Source organism: Ictidomys tridecemlineatus, chromosome 7 (genome assembly GCF_052094955.1).
Source record: "Ictidomys tridecemlineatus isolate mIctTri1 chromosome 7, mIctTri1.hap1, whole genome shotgun sequence".
Lineage (NCBI taxonomy): Eukaryota > Metazoa > Chordata > Mammalia > Rodentia > Sciuridae > Ictidomys > Ictidomys tridecemlineatus.
The window spans coordinates 171,469,997-171,491,581 of record NC_135483.1 but is presented as its reverse complement, the minus strand read 5'-3'; the positions used below and the strand labels follow the sequence as shown (position 1 = coordinate 171,491,581).

General features: G+C 44.9%; 1 protein-coding gene across 3 annotated transcripts in view; it reads left to right on the top strand.

Annotated features, from left to right (window-relative positions):
• Window positions 1-21,585, top strand: part of Plekhm3 (pleckstrin homology domain containing M3) — a 215,109-nt gene that overhangs the window by 167,939 nt on the left and 25,585 nt on the right. The window contains exon 8 of one of the 3 annotated variants that reach the window (XM_005335121.5): window positions 4,267-10,481. The exons of 1 other annotated variant lie outside the window; for it this stretch is intronic. In XM_005335121.5, coding sequence (XP_005335178.1) covers window positions 4,267-4,444 — 178 coding nt within the window. In that variant the 3' untranslated portion in view covers window positions 4,445-10,481. Of the gene's footprint in view, window positions 1-4,266; window positions 10,482-21,585 lie in introns of those variants that run through there. One more of the 3 variants, XM_078017906.1, reaches the window with a different exon arrangement.

Below are 21,585 nucleotides of genomic sequence, written 5' to 3'. Positions count from 1 at the left end.
TGAAAGGTCCAAGTAAGTTGGTAGAAAGTTAAGGAGTACTGAGCAATGCACAGCCTCGTGTTGCAGGTATTATTGACTTCTTAAAAGATGTTCTAAATTTTAGAAGCCACAGGATAATTAATGCTAGTGAATTTCAGGTATTTTAATCAAATGATCTGTTTAAAATAGATATTTGTAAAAGTTATTGAATAAGTGTACTACACTGGATCTTTTTGCTTGATAAAAGTATAAGTCAGTAGGTAATATTTGTAAAATTCAGAGAGAGGGAGGATTCTGTTTAAGCACCCCTTGGGCACCCCCTGGTGATGCCTTTTTCAGATAGATTAGGCCAGTGGCTCTCAATAGGGATGGTTTTGTTCCCCAGGGGCATTTGGTGGTGTCTGGAGACTTTGCTGGTTGTCACAACTTGGAATGGGAGATGCTGCTCCTTGCATCTGCAGGGTCAAGGCCAAGGATGCTGTTTAACATTTAATGATACCCGGGCCAGCCCCTCACATCCAAGAACTATCTGATTAAAAAGGTTAATAATGCTGAGGTTGATGTCCTTGATTAAGTGGAAGCAATGGATATGCTCAAGAAAAAGTGGAAAACCCCATGGCTGACTTTGGTCAATAGCAAACATGTCTCCCTGCACTTGCACCCTCTATGACCCTGGGAGGGGAGGACGTAAGGGCTTTGTTCTCTGTGGTGTACAGCAGCAGCCACAGAGCAAGGAAGCTGCCTATTGCCGGGATGATGACTTTGACGTGAAGATGTGGCTTTCATTGATTGTATCTGCAGAAACACCAAAAGCCATTTCTCTTTCATTACCTGTTGCAATTTTCAGCAGAGATGATTACATTGGTAGATTGGCCTTATATGAAAAACATGTTCCTGAAAAGTTGTACATGTTAAATCATAAATAAACACAGTCAGGAAACAGTAAACACTCAGAAGCCAGCAAATCTTACCCCCCGCCCCAGTTCTTGGGATTGAACCCAAGGCACTTTACCACATCCCCAGGCCTTTATATTTTTATTTTGAGACAGGGTCTCACCAAGTTGCTGAGGGCCGCATAAGTTGCTAAGGCTGGTCTTGAACTTGCAACACGTCCGTCTCAGCCACCCAACTCACTGGGATTACAGGTGTGTGTGCAGACCCCTGATGCCAGTGAATCTTTTTCAAGTGAAAAAATCCCTTTAAATAAAGTCCTGTTCTCAAAGAGGAGCACACCTATAAATTGCACTTTTAATGTAAATGCTTTATTTTTCCAGCATGTTACTTTTTTTGCGTATGTGGAGCTCCAAAAATTTTATATCATAAAGCAATTTCTTTCTCCTTCCTTTTTCTGTCCTTTTTCTTTTCCTTTGAAAAGAAAATCAGGGTGGGGAGGATTAACTCTAGATTGTCTGAATTGGGGAAGGTCATTAATCAATCTATCCATACTAGAGTTGAAAAGATGCCTGCTGGGTTACAAATTGTTAGAAAATTGGACTTGGTTCTATTTTGAAATCATTAATTTTTTATCTCATACTTTTTTTCAGTTACTGACCTTTGGCTAGAAAGAGCAGGTGCATTCGATCCCTCCATAACCCTATGGGTGTTTTTGCACCAGAAATATCCGATAACATTCAATCTCTTCACTCCCTTGGGCCTGGTATCAGCAGAGATAAGGGAGTGGCACTGAAGGGACCCTTTTTCTTCATCAATCACTGCCCTAGGGCCACATCCCAGGATGTATAAATCCCCAAATTACCCAGCAGGACAAAAGGGGCATAAAGGAGGAAATTTATTTGATAAAGCTACCATTAGTGTCACTTTAGTGATAGGTGATTACAGAGGTGTGATGGGCAGGGGAAGCCACTGCCTTTGAGGAAGGGCTTGTCAAGAAAAGCCTTCTGGGTCTGACCTTCATCCCCACAGACAGGAGGGAAGAGGCAGGGGAGAGGGAGAAACTAGAGGTGACCCTGCCATATCCAGTATTCTACCAGTGTCAAGGAGGTGGATACTGGAGTCACCTGTGAAGGATGACGTCACACACCATTTGTGTGACCTTCCACATATTTGCTCATTTTAGCCTCACAGCAACCCAGTGAGTAGGAAGGAGATCACCATGAGCAGCATGTTATAAAGTGGTAATAACTTACCACTCAGCTACAAAGAAAGATCTGTGGTTCAACACAGGTCTTCTGACTCGGAGCCCTATGTTTCCCTGCACAAGGGCACATGCGCTTACTCAGATGGCCAGTAAGCAGCCTGGCGCTCAGTGGGAGACATGGCTGGGCTGCCAGGAGCCTTGGGTTCCGGCCACAACTGTCTTCAACTGTGTCCCCAGGAGACAATGACTAACCCTTTTGGAATCTGTTTTGTAATTTGTGAAATGAGGGGGTTGATTGAGATGTCCTTGGTCACATAGGTGAAGATAGTCCTGCAATGACACAGGTGAAGTCTGCAGTGACGCCCCACAGAAAGACAGCAGGCAGCCTGAGGGGCAGTGGAAGGGGGAGTTCCAGTGTGCCCTGCACCAGGGATTATACCAGGAACCTTCCCCATGATCTCATTTTAGGCACTCAGCACCCCAACAAGGCAGATGCTGATATTGCCTCCATTTAGCAAATGAAGAAACCGGCGCCTGGAAGGTGAAGTAACCTGCTCAAGGGCATTGTTTAGTCTGCTCAGAGTACCATACCAAACACCACAGACCGGGCAACTTAAACAACAGAAGTGTGTTTCTCACAGATCTAGAGGCTGGAAATTTCAGATCTGGTGCTGGCAGGATTGGCTTCTAGTGAGACTACTCTTCCTGGCTTGTAGGTGCCCTGTCTTCCTGTGGCCTTTCCTCTTAGGCACAGGGGGAGACAGGGAGAAAGACTGAAAGCAAACCTTCTGATGTCTCTTCTAAGGTTCTGTGCCTGTTGGATCAGGACCCTAACCTCGCACTAATACTGCCTAAACACAATGTCTCCAAATGCAGTTACACTGGGGGATTAGCTTCCACATATGGACTACAGTGGGACACACTTCAATCCATATCAGTGGCCAACAGTGGGAGGTGATTTGTAGATCCTTGCCTGCTCTCCTACCCACCACTGCATTTCCCTTTGCTTGGAGAGCCGAGCCTGGGCATGAGGACCTTAGGGTGCTATGAAGCCCCTATCTGCTGTCTCTCAGTTAGACCTCCTTCCTAATGTCTCCTGCCAAGTGACTGCCTCCTTTCCAGGACATGAGGTTAGATAGGAATCCTGAATGGTGCAAGGGACAAGTTGTGGCAGACTAGGAAGTAACACCTCCAAGATCCTGAGCAGATGCTCAAGACTGAAACTAGAGGTCCTGTGGGAAAAAACAAAAAGGCTGAGGTGGATAGGGCCTGGAGGAAGGGTTCCTCAATCCCTCTTTAAACCCAGGCAAGTGCTGGACCCCCCCCCCCCCCGCACTGGCTGTTGCTAACTGAACAGAATAATACAGGCGATTCCATGGGCTCCTAGGATGAGGTGAAAGTTGCTTGTCACTCATGTGTGGAAAGCTGAGAACCTGATCCACATCAGCAAGCCACTCACTGGAGCAGCTATAGTTGAGCTTGTCAGTCATTATTAAAAAGTTCACAGTAAAAACAAGCTATTCAGACTCCTGTGCAGGCTTCCACTAGACTGAACAACAAACTAGTCATCCACCTGGAATGTCTCCCCTCCATAAATTACAATATCTGTCCTGGCATTGGGGAAAAGAACACATTCCTACTCTCTGGGGCTTCCTTGTTCATTCTTATGTTGTCAAGGTCGGCTTTAGAAAGTGGGAAGCTTTTCCTAATTTTTCAAAAAAAAGAATTGACAAAGAGTAATAGACCCCAGGACATCATTCAGAGAATGGAAATGTGTCACTTTACCTCCTCAAACTGTCAAATCAAGGCAGCAAGTTAACAGAGGACCACTTAGCTCATTCTAACAGAAGTAGAAAGCTGTATCCTCACAGAGGTGGTGCTCAGCCTGCTGTGAGGTGCGAGTGTTTCTGGTTATCCAAGCAATTCTCATTTTCTGTCACTTTTCCTAGAGTCACTACCCACCCTTCCTCCTCAGTGGAGAGAAAACAGGTGCATGGATCTTCCAGTGCTGCCCCTTGTCGCTGTGATAACATAGTCACTGGACACCTGCTGATTCCCCACCATTTCTCCTCCTGTGGGCAGGGATATCCAGGATAGTAGATGTGTCCCCATCTGCTCCCTGAGTCCACACACCTCAGCGTGTCACCTTCTTCACTCTCACACATCGTTTCGCTGGTTGGCTTTCACAGGTGTGAAAGCTGTGGAGCCGTCTTCCATTCTGAATGCAAAGAAAAGTCTGTCCCCTGCCCGAGGTGCGTCCGCAGAGAGCTGCAAAAGAAGCAGAAGTCCTTCTGGCAGAGGCTGAACGTGGATGAGAGCCTGGAGGAGGCGTGCACCATGTTCGAGCTGTCCTACCAGAACACCTGACCTGCCGTCCAGGCCACTCACCCTGTAATGACCTGGCCAGAGGCTTCCGAGGGGACACCTACACCCCTGTGAGGAAGAGCACCCTCTTCAGCTAGATGTAGATATATATGTTTATTTATTTATATACACACTGTATGTCCTGTGCGTAGGTCTTGTGTAAATCATTGTCTAACAGGTCCACAGAGCTGCTGTGGCTGAAAACCTGCCGATGGCTGAGTTACACTTGGCCATGAATCTCAGCTGCTTGCTCCCAACAAAACCTGGTTTACACACAAGGCTGTGTAGTTCTGACCTTTTTTTTTTTTTTTTTTAAGTTCTTCTTATTTCTTTCTTCTTTTTCTTTTTTGGCTCTGAGGACCATTTTGTTACACAAGACATGGGAAGAAGCATTTCCTGCAGAGCAACAGAACTTCGGGTATTTTTCTGAGTTATTTATTTTTAGCCTTCTCTGAAGCCAAGGGAATTGAGGCAGGCATCATCGTGCTCTGTTTCATTAGGAAATCTCCAAAACACAGGAACGCTCCTGGATTCTTCCAGGACCAGTGTCCTGGACAGAGGTGGGGATCATCCGCAGAGCCGCACGGTGGGAAGCTGGGAGAGTGTGCTTCCTCTGACAGAGAGTGAAGCTCTAACTCAGGAGGAAAGCTGGTTCTGGTTTTGAAGTTAATCTCAGAAAGTTTTTTTCCTGAGAAAAGAGGAGAACTCTGTGACCAATAACTGTATGTTGGTCTGTTTGTCACTACAAGTCCCAATGCCTGCCTAATGTTGTGACTCTCCACCATTTTTGCCAGGTTGTAAATGTGACTCTCTTAAAACAGTTTTCCAAGGGCATTGTGGGTGATTGTTATGATTTTTTTCATGGTGCTGGCTGGAGAAAATGTCCTAGGATCATCATTAAAGACATCGGAGCCTAGACTCGTAGGTGGAGTACACGGTCCGTGTCTGGGAGGAGACGAGCTTCGATTTCCTTTCACAGAGTCCTGCCTGTGTGGGCAGTTTCTACCCAGGCCTTTGAAATGCTTTATTTCTCAATGTTCACTGCACTTTCATTTTGATCTTTGTCGATTTAACCACTCTTGATTTCTACATTTTTTTAATTATTTAAGAAATCCGAGTATCATTTTGAAAAGCATCTACTTTAAGCTATTAAGAAAATTTCAAACTTATAAATAGAATTAATGAATTAAATCTAATATTGTTTAAATAAGTAGATAGACACATATATAATTGCCACCTTAAAGTAAAGCAAAAAGTGCTAGTATAAATAACATATAGAAATAAGAAACATAACAAATCGCTTAGCTGTTTGGCAGGATAGTGGCCTCGCACTGCAGAGCCCTGGTAAGAGCCAGCATAGCAGTCTCTGTGACCCACAGCAGGTAGAACAGCACTGGAAACTGAATGGCTCCCATTCCTTCTATCTTGACCCTTTCTTGAACAAGAAAATATGCTTCTAATGGAACAGTTCTCAGTCTTCCTTATGAGAAGATCCTGTATCTTTCGCCCTGGCAGATGTCACCCATGCCTTTCTGGTTTGGTTATTTCACCATTGCAATCTGGGGAGTCAGTGGTTCCTAAGGTCCATGGTACATCCAGCCCCACACCTTGCTCCATCCAGAGACCAGCTCATGATACTTCCGTCCATTTAGAGGCATTTCTGACTGACTTTTTTGCAGTTAGCTATAAGCATTTCGCCTCCCAACCTATGCCTGTTCTTTCAGCCCCAGACCACACATTTCAACTTAATAGTTCGGCACCAGGCATGCATTTATGTTCTGCTTATACAGTAGCTGTAACCAAGGCATGAAACTTGTTAAAAGGCCAGGGCCCTATTCACGAGACACCTCATGGTGCCTTTTACTCTTAGAAAAGTAGGTTGACTCCCCCCCAACACATACACACTGTAGTTACAGAGAATGTTGCACACAAAAGAAAAAGGGTGGAAAGTCTCAGACACTTGGCAACCAGGCAAGCAAATTTGATCATCTCCTTTCCTCCTCCCCTTTGTGAAATACAGTATTTATATTTTCCAGCCTCAGAGAAGATAGCAGAACATGATCTTTCACAAGAGAATTATAGACCTGCTTATTATAAAACAGATGTGCTCCCATGGCAAAGTGCCTTCTCCCTCCGCCCCCAGCTCCCTGTCGCTGTAGCTTACTTTTGCCTTCGCTGTAATTAATGTATCTGTGATTCCAACTGTCAGCGAGGCCTTCCCAGCCCACTGAGACTGGAGACGGGAAGTATGATGCCCCCTCCCCAACATCTTCACTCTATGTACAGAATTTCCTGTCCCAGACACCCAGGGTCAACCCTGACAAGAGTTAAGGGTGACATTCTGAATTCCTGCTCTAAACACCTTTGTTTTTTTACCAGTACCCGTTTAGAGGGCTCTGCTAAATATGAGCAGTCCCTGGGAACAACTAAGAATTTTCCACCCCCGTCATATTCTGCTTATTTTCAAAAGGGAAAAAATTAATGTGCTATCACCATCAGCTACCCAGAACTGGAACTGTGTCCCCACGGCTTCTGTTTTCTCTCCTTTTTGTACAACCCTGACAGCCTTGTTCGTGCCAGCCACAGGCCTACAACAACACTCTGCCACCACCACCAAAATCTAATAGGACAGAGTGGAGCCAGCTTAGGAGCAGGTCTGCCATGAAAATTCAAAATTGCTGTTTTCAGTCCCAAATGCCGTAGAGTGTATGAACGCCCTTACTGTTTTCAGCCCTAGCAAATTCCTTGTTGCAATGTTAGGTAATTGTTCCACTGCTTAGAAACTGTCAAAAAAAAAAAAAAAAAAAGGCAAGTCTGTGGATTTCCAACTTCTTAAGACCAAACTGATACCTGATTTTCCTCGTGTTCCATTTTTCATCCCATGGTAAATATACTGCACGTAAAGCATAGGAGAAAATGGCCAATTAATCTTCTGGAGCTGGCGGCCAAGTTCAGGGAACTGCTTTTCACTGAAAGGCCCATTCCCTGGTGTATAACTTGAGGAAATCCCTCCTACCAGTGCCAGAAACTCATGTGTGAGACCGTCCAACCCTGGTGAAATGTTGGCATCCAATCCCCCAGTAAAGAAGCCAATTCCTAAAATAGACTTCAGTTTGCACCACTGCAGGACAACCTCAGAGCACTTAGGAAGTGGTAGACTAGGGTGAGTGTGCTGTCCAGGGCCATCCCTTCCCAAAGTTGAAATGTCTCTACGTGAAAACCATGGAAATCCACATCCCCTTCTGCTTCACTGTCTTTTCAGAGGACTCACAGTCACTTTCCTGACATAGTGGTAAGGGTCATCTTGTTAGGAGCTGCGGGTAATCACTTCTTAGTTCTTTTCAACTAGGCCCAACACCAAAAGAGAATATGGCTGGTGCTTGGGATTTGTGGTGCCCGACTCAGTGGTACCCTTCAGGCTCCTGAAAAGGAACTGTGCCATGATTCCCCCTCAGCTGCAGTGGGAACCAAGGTGTCTCTATCACTCTGGTTACTGAACACAGCCTGTGCTGGCCAGGTCTGGACTCCATGCTCATCTCTGCATGTTGAGTGCTCACCCCAGCTGTTAACACCAGATAGTTTCGTTCCGTACCTCCTCCAAGAGGCTTGGCTTCCAAACCTGGGGCTTTGTTCTGTATCCATTGGCCAAAAAAGGCCACATATAAATTAATTGTCAGGGCGAGGCTGGCATGATGCCACTCACACTGAACACTTATTACAGAGACAGGCATTATCTGAGGTCCATTCCGCTCTGGAGTCAGGGTAAAGCCACTGCTGCTGCTCATTTGTGTGTGCAGAATTATTCTTCTCCATTATCTGCTGCACTTTGTTTTTGAAATAACTAGACTATGAAATAAATCTTCAATTCTCTATTCCAATACTGCCTGGCTTCAATACAGATGTTATTTTATTTTATTACTTCTCACAGTAGATTGAGTACAATTTTTTATTGCACTTTTTGTTTCTTGAGCTACCTACTTTGTTTCATACTTTGAAATAATGTGAAAAAGTAGAAAATTTGGGACACGACTGAAAGAAACAACACTGCTCTCTGTGGCATGAAGGGAGTCATTGGCAAATCCCTCTGCTTTCCCTTTCTGGGTGCCGTACTTGTCAGTGATGGGCATCAGGGACTTCAGATGTCCTGCTCCTTGTGCCACTCTTCTGACCCAAGTTAGTGCAGCCAGCTGCTCTAGGTCGAGTCCTGGGATGGGTGAATAAGTCCTGCTCAGTTAATCCAGACAGACAGATGTTGATTTCTATCGTGTGGGACAGTGTTTTGACAGTTAAGGCTTGACACCCAGCAGCCTTTTTATCAACAGACTTTTCATTTCATTGGGTTCAAAAACTCTGACTGAGGGTTTTTTCTCTCGTACGTTTTTATAGGTCCATGACTGAAGTCAAATCCAACCCATTTGTTAAACTCTAGGTAAAAGCAAAACAAATCTAAGTGTGGAATATCCTCCTAAGCATAGCCACAGTTGTCAGGGGTTTTACTTACAATGGGTTCCAAGTGGCCACGTTACATGGCCCTGTGCTCACATGAGTCCTCTGCTGTGCTGAAAGGCCGTTCAATGAGATAACTGCTGCTTTGCTTTGGTTTCTCCCATGGGCTGCTCATCTTGTTGGAAAGCACTTGAATGAAGCCAGTTGTTGCCCAGGGTAGAAAATTCAGGCACCTCCAGCAACTCTCACACAGTGAGGATTGCTTCTGACTGGCCATGAACCACAAACCAGCCCCTCTCTCTTTCACTTGCTCTTCCTTGTCCCTAGTCTTGAATCCCAGCCCAGATTCAGGGTTCATGGCTAATGGCCCCTTCTCCATGTTGGCCTTTCCACTTGTTTCTCTTCCCTGTAGGAGTGCCTTATAGTACTTTCTAGTGCTTCTAGTCTATCTACCTGACCCACTTGAAGCCTGCAGGACCCTTCAACTAAATATGGATCCCTTCACCTCTTCCTGGCTGGCTGCTCCTCACATAAGTGCACCTGCAGCCCACATACCCCGAGATGCACGAAAGACCTTCCACCTTTGCTTAACCTGGTGCCTTAACCTCATGCATAAAGGGATTCACATGGCAAACATGGTTACAGTGGTACAAGCATTGGCTTCTTAGTGTCATTGGCGCTTTTACTAAGAGACACAACCAATCAAGGTTTTAACTTTGTTTTGTACTGTTTCTTAGTCACTCTTTTTGATTGCTTGCTTGCTTGCTTTCATTAACCAAACTCAGGGGATGTCATCTTGTCACCAAGGCCAATGGAGAGAGAAGTAAAACCAGCTATCCAGAATTGAATCAGTAAAGTCAATGAACTTAATCTTTTTCAGGTTCAAAAATTACACAAACACAAGGAGTTTCTTTTCCTTTACTGTATGAAGATTTTCTTTTTATTTTGCCACCTATTTTCCACATGGGAAGTGGAAGCCTCGTGGGTAAATTTTGATGGTAACGTCTCGGTGTGGCATGGGCAGTCCACTGAGCTATCAGATTGGGCTTGTGCTACTAGAGGCCTATGTTCTGGCTTTGGTCACCTATTGGACTTCGACTGTGAATAACTGCTAGCCACCAGCGAAGAAGTAAGGAAAAAAAACCTATTCCTAGCAAATGGGAAAAGGAGAGGCAATGCCTAGGTTGCAAATGCAGAGTGTGATGTGGTGCTACAGAAGAGTTTCGCACAACCTGTTCTCAGGCTCCTGCATCAGATCCATGGGTTTTCCTCATTTCTGCTCATGCAGTACAGAATTGACTAAAATTTTGGCTTTGGGCTATTGGATCGCTCTCTGTTAAGCTATTTGTCATAGCTAATGTGTTAACGTACATATGTGGGTTTTTTTCTGGATTATGTTGCCTTTTGTTTTGGCATAACTTATCCATATTTTTGTTTACATAATTTAAAAAAATATCAGTAACTGTAATAATATAAAACTGAAGTTGTGTTGTTGACAAGAACCTATTGCTTTTACAGTCATCTGTCACATAATTTAAGTGCACCCGTTCTTAATGTATAGAATTATCTTGCTCAATAAACAATTTAGAAAGTATTTTCTCTTCTCATAACAACTTCACTGAAATACTGTTTTTGAGAGGTGTTGAAAGCCCAAGACCAGCCCTGGATATTAGTTCAAAGTCAAGATTTGAGGTTTATTGGAAGTGAGCTACCAGGACTTTAAAATCTCTCTTAACAGTAGCCTTACAGATGGTCTTTGTTTTTTTGTTTCCTAAATTCATCAATCTACAGTATTCTCATTAATCCTTCCCATGTTTATAAAAAATGGATTGTCACTTGTAAAAAGACACATGTCGTGTTAGCCTTATTTGCTGAATCGAAGCCTGATTGCTTTTAGTTGTGAGACAAGCTGCCCCAGCTCATGCATTGAATGCCCTAACCAGCTCCTCCCCAAGGCTTCCTGCTCTGGTTTCATCTTTCCTCTTCCACACTCTCCAAATTAAATGGATATGTGCCAGGCAAAGGAACTGGTTCCATGTTTTTGGAGTGAAATAGCAAAGTGTAAAAAATAAAGAGTCGGTGTTTATGCTCCAGATAGCAGCCCTCTGGGAGTTGGGAGTGATTGAAAATGAGTGCAGCTACCTCCTGCCTGGGCTGGCCCTTACCCCTCCACCAAAAAGGCGGTGGGGCACAACAACCGTCCACCTGGAACTTTTCAAAAGCACCATTTAAACTCACTTTCCCAAAGAAGGACATTGAAAAGAGACCAGAACAGGCACCTCTGGTAAACATTTACCAAAGGTGAACCCTGAGCCCTACTCCCTGAGACACACCCAAACTGGGTCACGCCCAGCCTCTCCTACCCCACCCTCAGGAAACCAATCAAGTCTCACGCCCACTCGGTCCAAGGAATAACTGGACTTCATCCTCACACAAAACCTGCCACAGTCTATGATAAAAAAGAGACAAGTTAATGTTTCACTGCCCCAAAGTAGATACACGTTGTAGTCCGAGCCCAGATTCCACTACTTCTCAGGACAGGTGAGCTTCCCCCAGTTGGAGTACACTAGTGTGGCCGAGCAACTCCAGATAGTTTGGGCATCAAAGAGGAGGATATGCAAAGATGCTGTCAAAGTTCATCTCCCCCCACCCTCAGGAGACAGTGATTTGAATCTCCCTTGTTTTCCTGTTCTGTTCTTGATGATAGCTCAAGAGGATGGCTTAAGGCAGTGGTTCCCACATTAGAAATACAAAAATAAGAGCAAAATGTCAGGTGTCCTCACAGACAGTTGAATCAGGATCTCTGAATGGGGCCTGAGTATTGTATTTTTTATAAAGTGCCAGGTGTGGGCTGGGATGGAGCTCAGTGGCAGAGCACTTGCCCAGCACGCACGAGTCCTTGGGTTTGAACCCAACACCACAAAAAGAAAGGAAAGGAAGAACGGAAGGACTCCCTGGGTGATTCTGATGTATTCTGAAAGTCAAGAACCACAATCCTAAATGTAGTAGACTTGAAATAAACATTGGCTTGGCATATGGCAGTCAGCAGTGGGACAGCGATTATGGAAGGACTCTAGAGCTTTAGTTGCCTTCCCCTTTTCCCGACAGAAACGAATAGTGCTTTGGAACTTGCTGCTCAAAGACTATAAACGTTTTCATAAAATCTTACCTTTATACCCCTTTCATTGTCTGTCAGGGTGCAGATAGCTTCTATTAATTCAGTATATACCAACCTCTAGAAAGCCTGGTGAATAGAAGTGTCATGACTGCAGGTGACTAAGCTGGCCCACAAAAGAGCCTCGTAGTGTCCCTTTCATTTTTTTTTATTCCTGCTGGCAAGGCTGGGATCATTCTTCAGATGCATACATGTGAGAGTATGCTTCAGGCCTGGGCCCATCCCAATGTACACACACCTCATCACTCTGAATGGAAATGTTTAAAATGAAAAACTACCAGATGCCTTTTGCCTAGAGAGGCTCAGGAAATTCAGGAAATCTTGCCCGAGTTCCAATTCCCCTTGGTTCTATAGAAGAACTAGGCTATAAAACAAACCAGAATCCTTCCAAATCCAGGTACCTGTTGAACTGATGATGATTTTCAATTTCAACTGCCAGATAACAGATGAATGGAAACTTAGAAGTTCTTGTCCTTCTTTATGAAGTCAGTATCTTAACTAAAGGCAAGTATTGCTCCCTGACGGAGCACTTCAACAAAGAGTCCAGAGTCTCTTACCAAAGGTGTCAACTGCTCCATGTCCCCGATGCTTAATACTCAGGAACACCCACAGCAGCAATAGCTTGCTACTAAATCACTGCAGGAAATAAGTGTGAAGGGGCCAGAATGCAACTAGGCATGAACTTAAGTCTACCAGGGCCTTCCCTAGGACTTCTTCCAAAGCAGCATCATTAGAAACCACATTCCTGATTGGGTGGCGGAGGGAGGGGCGGGAATACTTTGGATTTAAAAAAAAAAAAATTGCATTAGAATCTGATTAGGGTAGAGGATTCTTCTCCCAGGATAACAAAGGTCTCTGGTACACAATACCGAGGAAGCGCAGGCAAAACACAGCCAACAGAAAAATATAGTTCGTTCTTCCCTCATTTGCATCTATTCCCTTATAGTTTGGGCAGAAAAGTCTAGCCAGAAGAACAAATGGTTCCCATGGCTGAGCATATAGAAATTCTGATTTATGTGTACTGACATCCAATTTACCTGGACAATAGGGAAATTCATTACTCCACCACTTTTATTTCATATTCCTCCATTAAGAGCTACTGGTTTTAAGCAAATCAGCTAGAGTTCATGAGTTCATACAATATTTCAGATTCTGCCATGCAACCTCAGGCAGCTGTTGGTCTGGGGAAAATTCCTCCAGCTTTTGTCCAGACTCTCCCAATATGATCTGTTGTTCTGAGGCTGAAGAGCTGCTATTAGCACTGTAATTTTTCCAAATGAACATTGAGCTAAATTATCTCAAATGTATAAAGAAACATCTCTCACTGTGTTATGGAAAATTGCCTCCCAAATTACAAGACTATACAAAGCACATATTAATTCTAGGCCCAAGGACATCCAAATTGCCTTGGATTCCGTGCTGCATTGTGGTAACACTCTTAATAATGTCAGGCTCAGGATATCACAAGGTGCATGCTGTTATGAAAATAAAACGGAGTTTTTGTCCATTAGGATCACCCTACACACACCCAAGCCCAGCTAGAGGTATTTTGCTCTGAGATTCAAGTCTTTTGCAGAAGAAATAAATTCGAACTGCACAGGCAGGGAGTGAATTTGAATTCTAAACTGTTATCAACTCCCCCCCACACACACACACCCAAGATGGCTTTCTTACTGCTGCCCAGGAGTGAGGCAGCCTAGAAAGTAGCTGGTGGCAGTCACCGTGCCTAGGGGAGACACTACCAAGGTGTCAGAAGTAGCTCCTGCTCTAGCACATTCAAGCCCATGCCAAGATCAAGGAAAATCAAACCCAAGGCCTCACGCATGCTAGGCAAGTACTCTAACCCTGAGCCACGTCCCCAGCCCTTTTTATTTGAGACAGAGTCTCAAAATAAAAGCTAAGTGGCCATTCCAAACCTAGCCAAATCCACGGACATTCCTTGGTATCATCTCAATTCCAAATAAAATGTATCTAATTGTTTCAGAACATCTTTTCTTGTTTTGTTTGAATAGCTGGTCTTTTTTGAAAAATAGAAATAAGAATTCAAATAACTCCTCCTGAAACCTTGCTAATATGCAAGCATCTTATTCCATAGCATCTCTTCCCCCTTAAGAAAGATAAGGCACCCCCACTCTTCCTCTGAGGGCACTATCCCTTCTCTTCTCATTCAGGTAGTCCTGCCTGTCCATCCAAGTCCCTTCCTTCAGGGTAAGACCTCACATGAATCTTGGCAGCAGGAATTTAAATTTTGTGGGAAGCTGGGCGTGCATATAGGAAGGCAGCTTCTAAAGAAGGTGTTAAAGAGAGTGTTAAGTAACTGACTCATTGAAACAACCTGCTCAAGAAATAAGGTGAGATCCTACAGAGTTGAATGGACAAAGAAACCAGCAAGCAAGAGTTCTTGTCTAGTCCCTAGCACCGTGTTGAGAACCAAGGCATTCTAAACCAACAACCTTGTCCTCCTGAGCAAGAGCATTGCTCCATTCCTGACCTGTCTCCAGTGTCACCCTGACCCAAGGATGATTGGATTCAAACACCCTTATTCAGTTCTTGTCCTGGGTGAGTATTAAGTATTTGTGAAATAAAATTAAAAGGCTCAAAATTCTATGAGAGAGGATTTGTCTAGTAGATCTTCCCAAATAAAATAAGCTGTCCAGATATTTTCTATAAACTGTTTGCACCATGTTTAGGTACTCAATCAATCGTTTTTTCCATCAACATAAATAACTATTTGATTAAGACTGTTATCTAAAGTAGGCAGGAGGAGCCCACGAACATTTTTCATTATGGTCCAAATTTTTCAACTTTAATTGAAAAATTTTGTTGATCTCAGGCCACAAAAAGACATAGATAATGGAAGAGATGGAGTTCCCTGCTATGATGTGAACACAGGACCACAGCCAAAGTGACCATTCTCAAACTTTGGTCCACGAAACAGCAGTATGAGTGTTAGTAGGAATGTGTTGGAAATACATGTTCTCAGGCCTCACCTAGAGCTACTATCCAAGACACTCAGTGTGGGGCCCAGGGATCTGTGTTTTCATCATCTTACACACACACACACACACACACACACACACACACACACACACGGGATTGTGTGCATACTGAATCTGAGACCTACTGTGTGCTAGGGGAGCTTTACCAATAATGTGGACCTCTCTGCCCTCATTTAGGGAGCAGATCTTTATGGAGCCTCCTATATGCCAACCCTCTGTGAGATTCTGGGGATTCAAAGACACAAAGACACAGCCTGCCCTCCAGAAGTACAGAGTAAACTGCTGCTGGGAGATCAGCTCTCATGAAGGTGGGAAGGACAAACTCTCAGTCCAGCCCTTAGATTCCTGGCTTTCATGCTGGGTGAATTTGGTCAAGTTACGTGACCTCTGTGACTAAGAAGCCCCATTTCCTTATATGTCTTTTCTGTGAGGGTAATAGAAGTAGTCACATTATGGGGTTGTCATGAGATTTAAGTAAAATAAAATACAAGACACTTAGCAGTGGCTCGGTGCACAGGAATGGAGGAATCGAGGTCAGGGTCTATTATTTCAGGGTGCAGGGAGACTATGAAAGAGGGTGTGTGTCTAGTCTTCCTGAGCAGAGAAAGCTTCCCAGGAAGGCACGGTTGGGGTTGGTCTAGGACGGTGAGTCATTGTGTATAAAGGAAGGGCGTGGGCTGGAACAAGGTGGCACTGGGCTCCAGGTGACCTTCGTGGATTTCTGGGGCATTCTCCAGCAGGCCCGAGAGCCCTGGAAGCATCATTTGGCTTTGATTTTGTTCTCATCTGCCATCGTGCCTGACTCCTCTTTAGGATCACTTTATAGGTCAGCGAAGGGGTAGGGATGTAGGTCGGCAATAGAGTGCTTTCCTAGCATGCATAAGGCCATGGGTTCAATCCCGAGTAACCCCCCCCACACACACACACACATTGTACAGGATAGAGGTCAGCATAGCCTTCCATATCATGTCCTGGACGTCCCTGGAGTCTGATATACCATAAGAAAATAGCTAAACCTCTCCTCTTTCTGGCTCTCACAGCCCAGAAATGTGGTTGAAATAGAGACACCACCACAGACCAGTCTCAAACACTCGGCTTTCAGTTTCCCTGTTCTGTGGAGAGTTTTTCTCTGAGCCTTTTCTCACCAGCCTCTTCCATCCCGTTCCATTTGGTGGCAGAAACCCAGGAGTCTTGGAGTCCTGGTCAGGGAAATGGGCTCTACCTGTTTCCCTTCCCCAAGAAGGGCCATCACCCACAGCTCACCTTCACCTCCTTCCCATCCCACCACCACCAGGACCTGAACCAACTGCAGCACAGTCTATATTTTTCCAAAAATAATTCTTTTCTCCTTGGATTTTTTTTTTATTATTATTAATTTAGAAAGCCCAGCACAAACCAGAGTGCTGGGCCCCCTCTGTGCCTCCACACCCCCCTCCACCAGGAACCTGGGCCTCCTGTCCTCCACCACCTCCTCCTCCTCCTCCTCTCCTTTTATTTCCATGGCTCCCTGATTGGAAAAGAGCGGGCCCCCTTCTTCCTCCCCAACTCCACAATTGTCACCGCCAATTAGTGCATTGTTAGGACACACAATGGCGTTACTGTAGCCAGTGGAATGGGAGGCCTTTGTGCTTCTCCAACCGGCCATGGGGGCAGTCAAGTTTCATTTAGAGACTTAAAACACAACACCAGAAGAGAAGTAAAAAGCACCCAGAAAAAAAATTAGTGGTGGGGGGGGGGACACATATACACACAGAGAGAGAAAAGAAAAAAGAAAGAAAAAAAAGGAGAAAGTGAAGACAAAGATGAAGGAGAAGAAAGGCTGTGGCAACCAAACGTTGAAAGGGGGAAAGAAAAAATCTGCTATTCAGGGGTTAGCTCCGACTCATGAAAAGACCCAAGTGGTCGCTACACACTGAAGTCTCCCCCTCAGAGCACAAAAAGGACTCAAGCTTAACAGTAATTAGTGGCCTGATTGTGCTTGGAACACTGTGTGTCTTTAGAAGATCTTTCCAACTTTTATACTTTTTTTTTTTTTCAGTCTTCTCCAATAAAGAGGATGGGAGGAGAAAGGTAGGGGCTGGGGAGAAAGTAAGGGACCTGCGAGCCACATTCTCCCGGCCGTCTGGGGTGGGGGCAATTCAGCCTTTCTCTTTGACAGGTAAATTGGATTTTATTCTCTAAAGCTTGTAACTAATTATAGACGGTATTTTCCTATAAGAATGTGACATATGGGTGCGTTTTGGAGTCACTGTTTTATTGGTCTCAAGTACCTTTCGAGCAGCCTAGCCCTTTTTGCAGCCCGGAAGATGCTCCCAGAGGCCCAGGTCTTTCATCCAGAGCCCACGGGCTGTGGGTCTGTTTGCTTTTTTTTTTTTTTTCCCTGTCAGCAAAATTTCTATATCTAGGAGAGTCTTTCCTACTTGTAAAATTAATATCCCAGCTTAAAGAGCGATCAACCTGAGGAGGCAGCCTCTGCATCTGAGTGCAACTGTCCCCTGTACCTGTGTGTTGGTGACATCACCTCCTGGTCTTCTTCGTCCCCCTTCCTCCTCACCTATCCCTAAAGCAACCGGACATGCTCCTGCTTGTTAGAGCACAGAGCAAGGGATGTTCAGAAGGGCAAAGTGGCCACCCCAAAGATGGGCTCATTCAGGGGACACCCAAGTTCATCCTCACTATTTTCCTCCCACCTGCCCCCATCACATCTCCTAATTTCTAGAAAGTTCAGAGTTACCTCAACAAGTCTCCCTTACCAAACAAGGATGTTCATGTGTTGCTGTTTTTTTAAAAAAAAAAAAAAAAACAGTAATTAGTGGCCTGGAGTCTGATATACCATAAGAAAATAGCTAAATGTTTGGAGCAACCTAGCTCCATGTGGCCAAGTCATGACTTGTACCTACCTCACTCTGTGACTTGTGTTTTCATTTCCCTTCAAATATGCCTCTCTTTCCGCAGAACTGATGCTTCCCCCACCCCACCCCCCTTTTTTATGAATAAGCTATTTGGAAATATCTGCTCATGGAAGGGTTAAAAAAAAATCTCCCCCATCATTAGATACAAGAGCATCAGAATTTACTGGGAGGGAAAGTCAGGGAGGGGACCACCCTGGATGTAAAGACAAGTTCTAACACACATCCCACCGACAGGTGACAGTGGAAGGTCCCTCTTGACAGGTGAGCCTCAGCTTACTTGTGTGTAAAAGGCGAGGCATTGCACTCATCTTGAGGTGTTGAGGTGAGGATCGGAGACTTCTGTCAACGGGAGGGGCCCTGGCACTGAGCACCACTGGCTGCTACTGGAGGTACCGCACAGTTTGGTTCTTTTCTATTCTTTCCTGCTATATATAGAATTGTCCTGGGCTCTTGGTGACTGTCTTGTCACTTACTGGCTCCACAGCCATCAATGCCCCCCAGAAAGGCACATCCTCATTCAGCCCTCTGATAATGGCTCATGGAACATCACAAGTCCCCAAGTCAGGAAATGCAAATCTGAAGGGGGTTGTCATGAAACCAAGGATGATTTTGCTGCCTCCAAATGCTGTATTGTGGGCCCCGTGCACTAGCGCATGCCTGTAATCCCAGCAGCTCGGGAGACTGAGGCAGGAGGATCACCAGTTCAAAGCCAGCCTCAGCAAAAGTGAGGCGCTAAGCAACTCAGTGAGACCCTGTCTCTAAGTAAAATACAGAATAGGGCTGGGGATGTGGTTCAGTGGTCGAGTGCCCCTCCGTTCAATTCCTAATACCCCCCCCAAAAAATAGAAAAATACCGTATTGCTAGGTAGGGTGAAGTGGGGGATTTATTGGGCTCCCTCTAGATTTGGGTCAGAGAAATCAGCTGCCTCTGTAGAAACAGAATAAGGGAATTCCCAAAAGAGTTCTAGGCCAGGGGCACGTGGCAGGTCCATGAGCCACTCCTGCTTTACCTCCACCCTCAGCCTTTTGCTGTGGGTGAGATAACGGAAGCCCAAAGACTCCAGAACCCGCAAAGAGGGAGGCATAAGAGATATCCATGGAGGGTGGCCTGGTCACGTGCTGTGCCATCAGGGTGCCCTCATCAAGTTCCCCACCCCCAGAGCTTTTAAGGCCCCAGTTCCTCGCCGCCCACTGCTGTGCTCTTCCCCCACCAGCTTCCTCTAGACCACTTGGACACTTCTTCACCAGGCTTCCTTCAGTGGGGGCGTGGCTCCACCGTGGCCTTGGTTCATGCAGCCTCATCTTGCCTCATCTCAGCTTAAAAATGTCTTGTCAGGACAAATTTCAAGCTCCAAACTGTCACTAGAAAGCATTTGATAATATGGTCCTACTTTCTCTTTAACTTCTCCTACCACTGGGATGGCTTGCTTTGTGGACACACAACCTGGGCACCTGCTGGCTTTAATGCTCACCTGCTGCCATCTTGAAATTCTGAATAATTTTGGACCAAAGGTCCCTGCATTTTCATTTTACACCAGCTTTGCCTGTGGTTTGCATGCATTTCCCTGGAAGCCTGTGCTATAAACTTCATCTCCAATTCAACAGTGTTAAGAGGTGGCACCTTTAAGACCCGAAGAGGCCGTGAGTGCTCTTCCCTCATGAATGTACTCATGCCGGCTAAAGAAGGGCTCAGGCTGCAAGCTCAAACTCTGCCTCCTACCTACCACAGGGTGACACAGCCAGAAGATCCTCGCCAGACACCAACCCCTGGATACTGGACTTCTCAGCCACCAGGACTATGAAGAATCATTGTTTTCTTTATGTACTGCTCAGTTTGTGGTCACAAAGCAGAGTAAGATGTCCCACAAATATAGTGGCCAGTCCTGCGACCCTCAACTTCCCACTTCGTATTCCTCCTCACCAAACACCCTTCCATTTTCCAAAGCTTTTTGTAATCCCCTCTAAATCTAGTCACCCTTCAAATCTTTGCTTATATATCTTTCTTTGAGAATCTTCACTGATCTCCTCTCCAAATAATTTATTGCCCCTTGGCAAATGTCCACTTTTGAGCTTATTATAGCTTATTCTTATTCATTTCCTGCCTCAATTTAGAGATTAGGAATTCCAAAGGGGTATAATTTGTATCTTCCACAGTACCAGGGTGTCTAGATTTTGCTCAAGTGACATTGAACCAAGTGGAATATTTAAGAAATAAATATTTATTAAAGTGTCATCATATGTCATCTTATAATAGCATTGGAAACTTGGGACTTAATGAATTCAGCTTTCACTCCAGTGACTTCACCTGTGCATCTGTACAGATTTATAGGACGATATCCTCACTCTAACCTTACCCAGGGCCCTCAGGCCGTGGAGCAGCTCCCCACTGTCTGGGACCAATTAGGCAACTTCTGTTATGAGGTTTGTCTTAGAGTAACACCATCCAATAGAATGTTCTGGAATGATGGAAATGTCCTGTAGCTGCTCTGTCCAGCATGGTAGCCACTATTCATGTATGCTATTGAGCCCTTGAAATATAACCAAAGCAACTGAGGAACTGAAGATTTAATTTGATTTCATTTTAATTATAAGTAACGCATTGCTTCATGATGGAGATATGCTATGAGAAATGCGTAGTTAGGCAATTTCATCATTGTGTGAAATCATACGGTGTATTTACACAAACTGAGACAGCTATGACATCAGTAGGTGATAAAATCTCACGGGACCACCATCAAATATGCAGTTCATCATAACTAACCAAACATCATTATGTGGTCCCTGATTCTAAATGCACATACTCTCATGTGGCTGGTGGTTCCCATATTGGACTGCACAATCTCCCACAGTGTTACTGATCCTTGTCATGAGCTAAGAAGCATGTAAGCTCACAAACTTGTTGCTTCAGAAAGACTTTTTTTTTTTTTTTTTGCAATGAGAAGCCTTTGAGTACCTCTTAAGAAGAAAGTTTGACTGTGGAAAGGAAAACAATCTTTTCTGACTTCCCCGAGTGACACCAGCAACTTCTCTCCACACACATACAGACAACCACATCTGGAACTCTCCCTGCTGCAGCTATATTTGGTCCTACCTGTGAAATGAGAAAACAAAAAGCCTTCCACACCTGGGGGGGAAATACCTGTTGGGGTCAAATACTTCTATTATGGTTACCAAGGGCAATAAGACCAGTTTACATTCCTTTCCTCCAACGTTTTCAGAAGATTCCTATTAAGGTGAGTTACAGTTCTTCACAGGTCCTGTGCAGTCAGGATCACAGCCCCAGACATGATACCAGCATAAGGTCATCGGATGTTGGCTTGTTCAACACTAAGTGAAGCAGAAACAGAGAGAGAAAATTCCATTTTTGGAGGTACATTGTCCCATGCCCCCCCACCCCCACCCCACAACATACACACACAGAGAACTCCTGTGACTGATACAGGGAACAGTACAATGCACGGAGACAATTTCAAAGGTGAGAGCACCTGGATCAGTCAACCCCACAGCAAACCTAATGACCGAGGATCAGGACTGTACCTGCAAATCACAGAAGAGAGAGACCCCCCCCCCCGCCTCTTCATATTTAAAATGATCCACAAAGTGGTAGAAGAG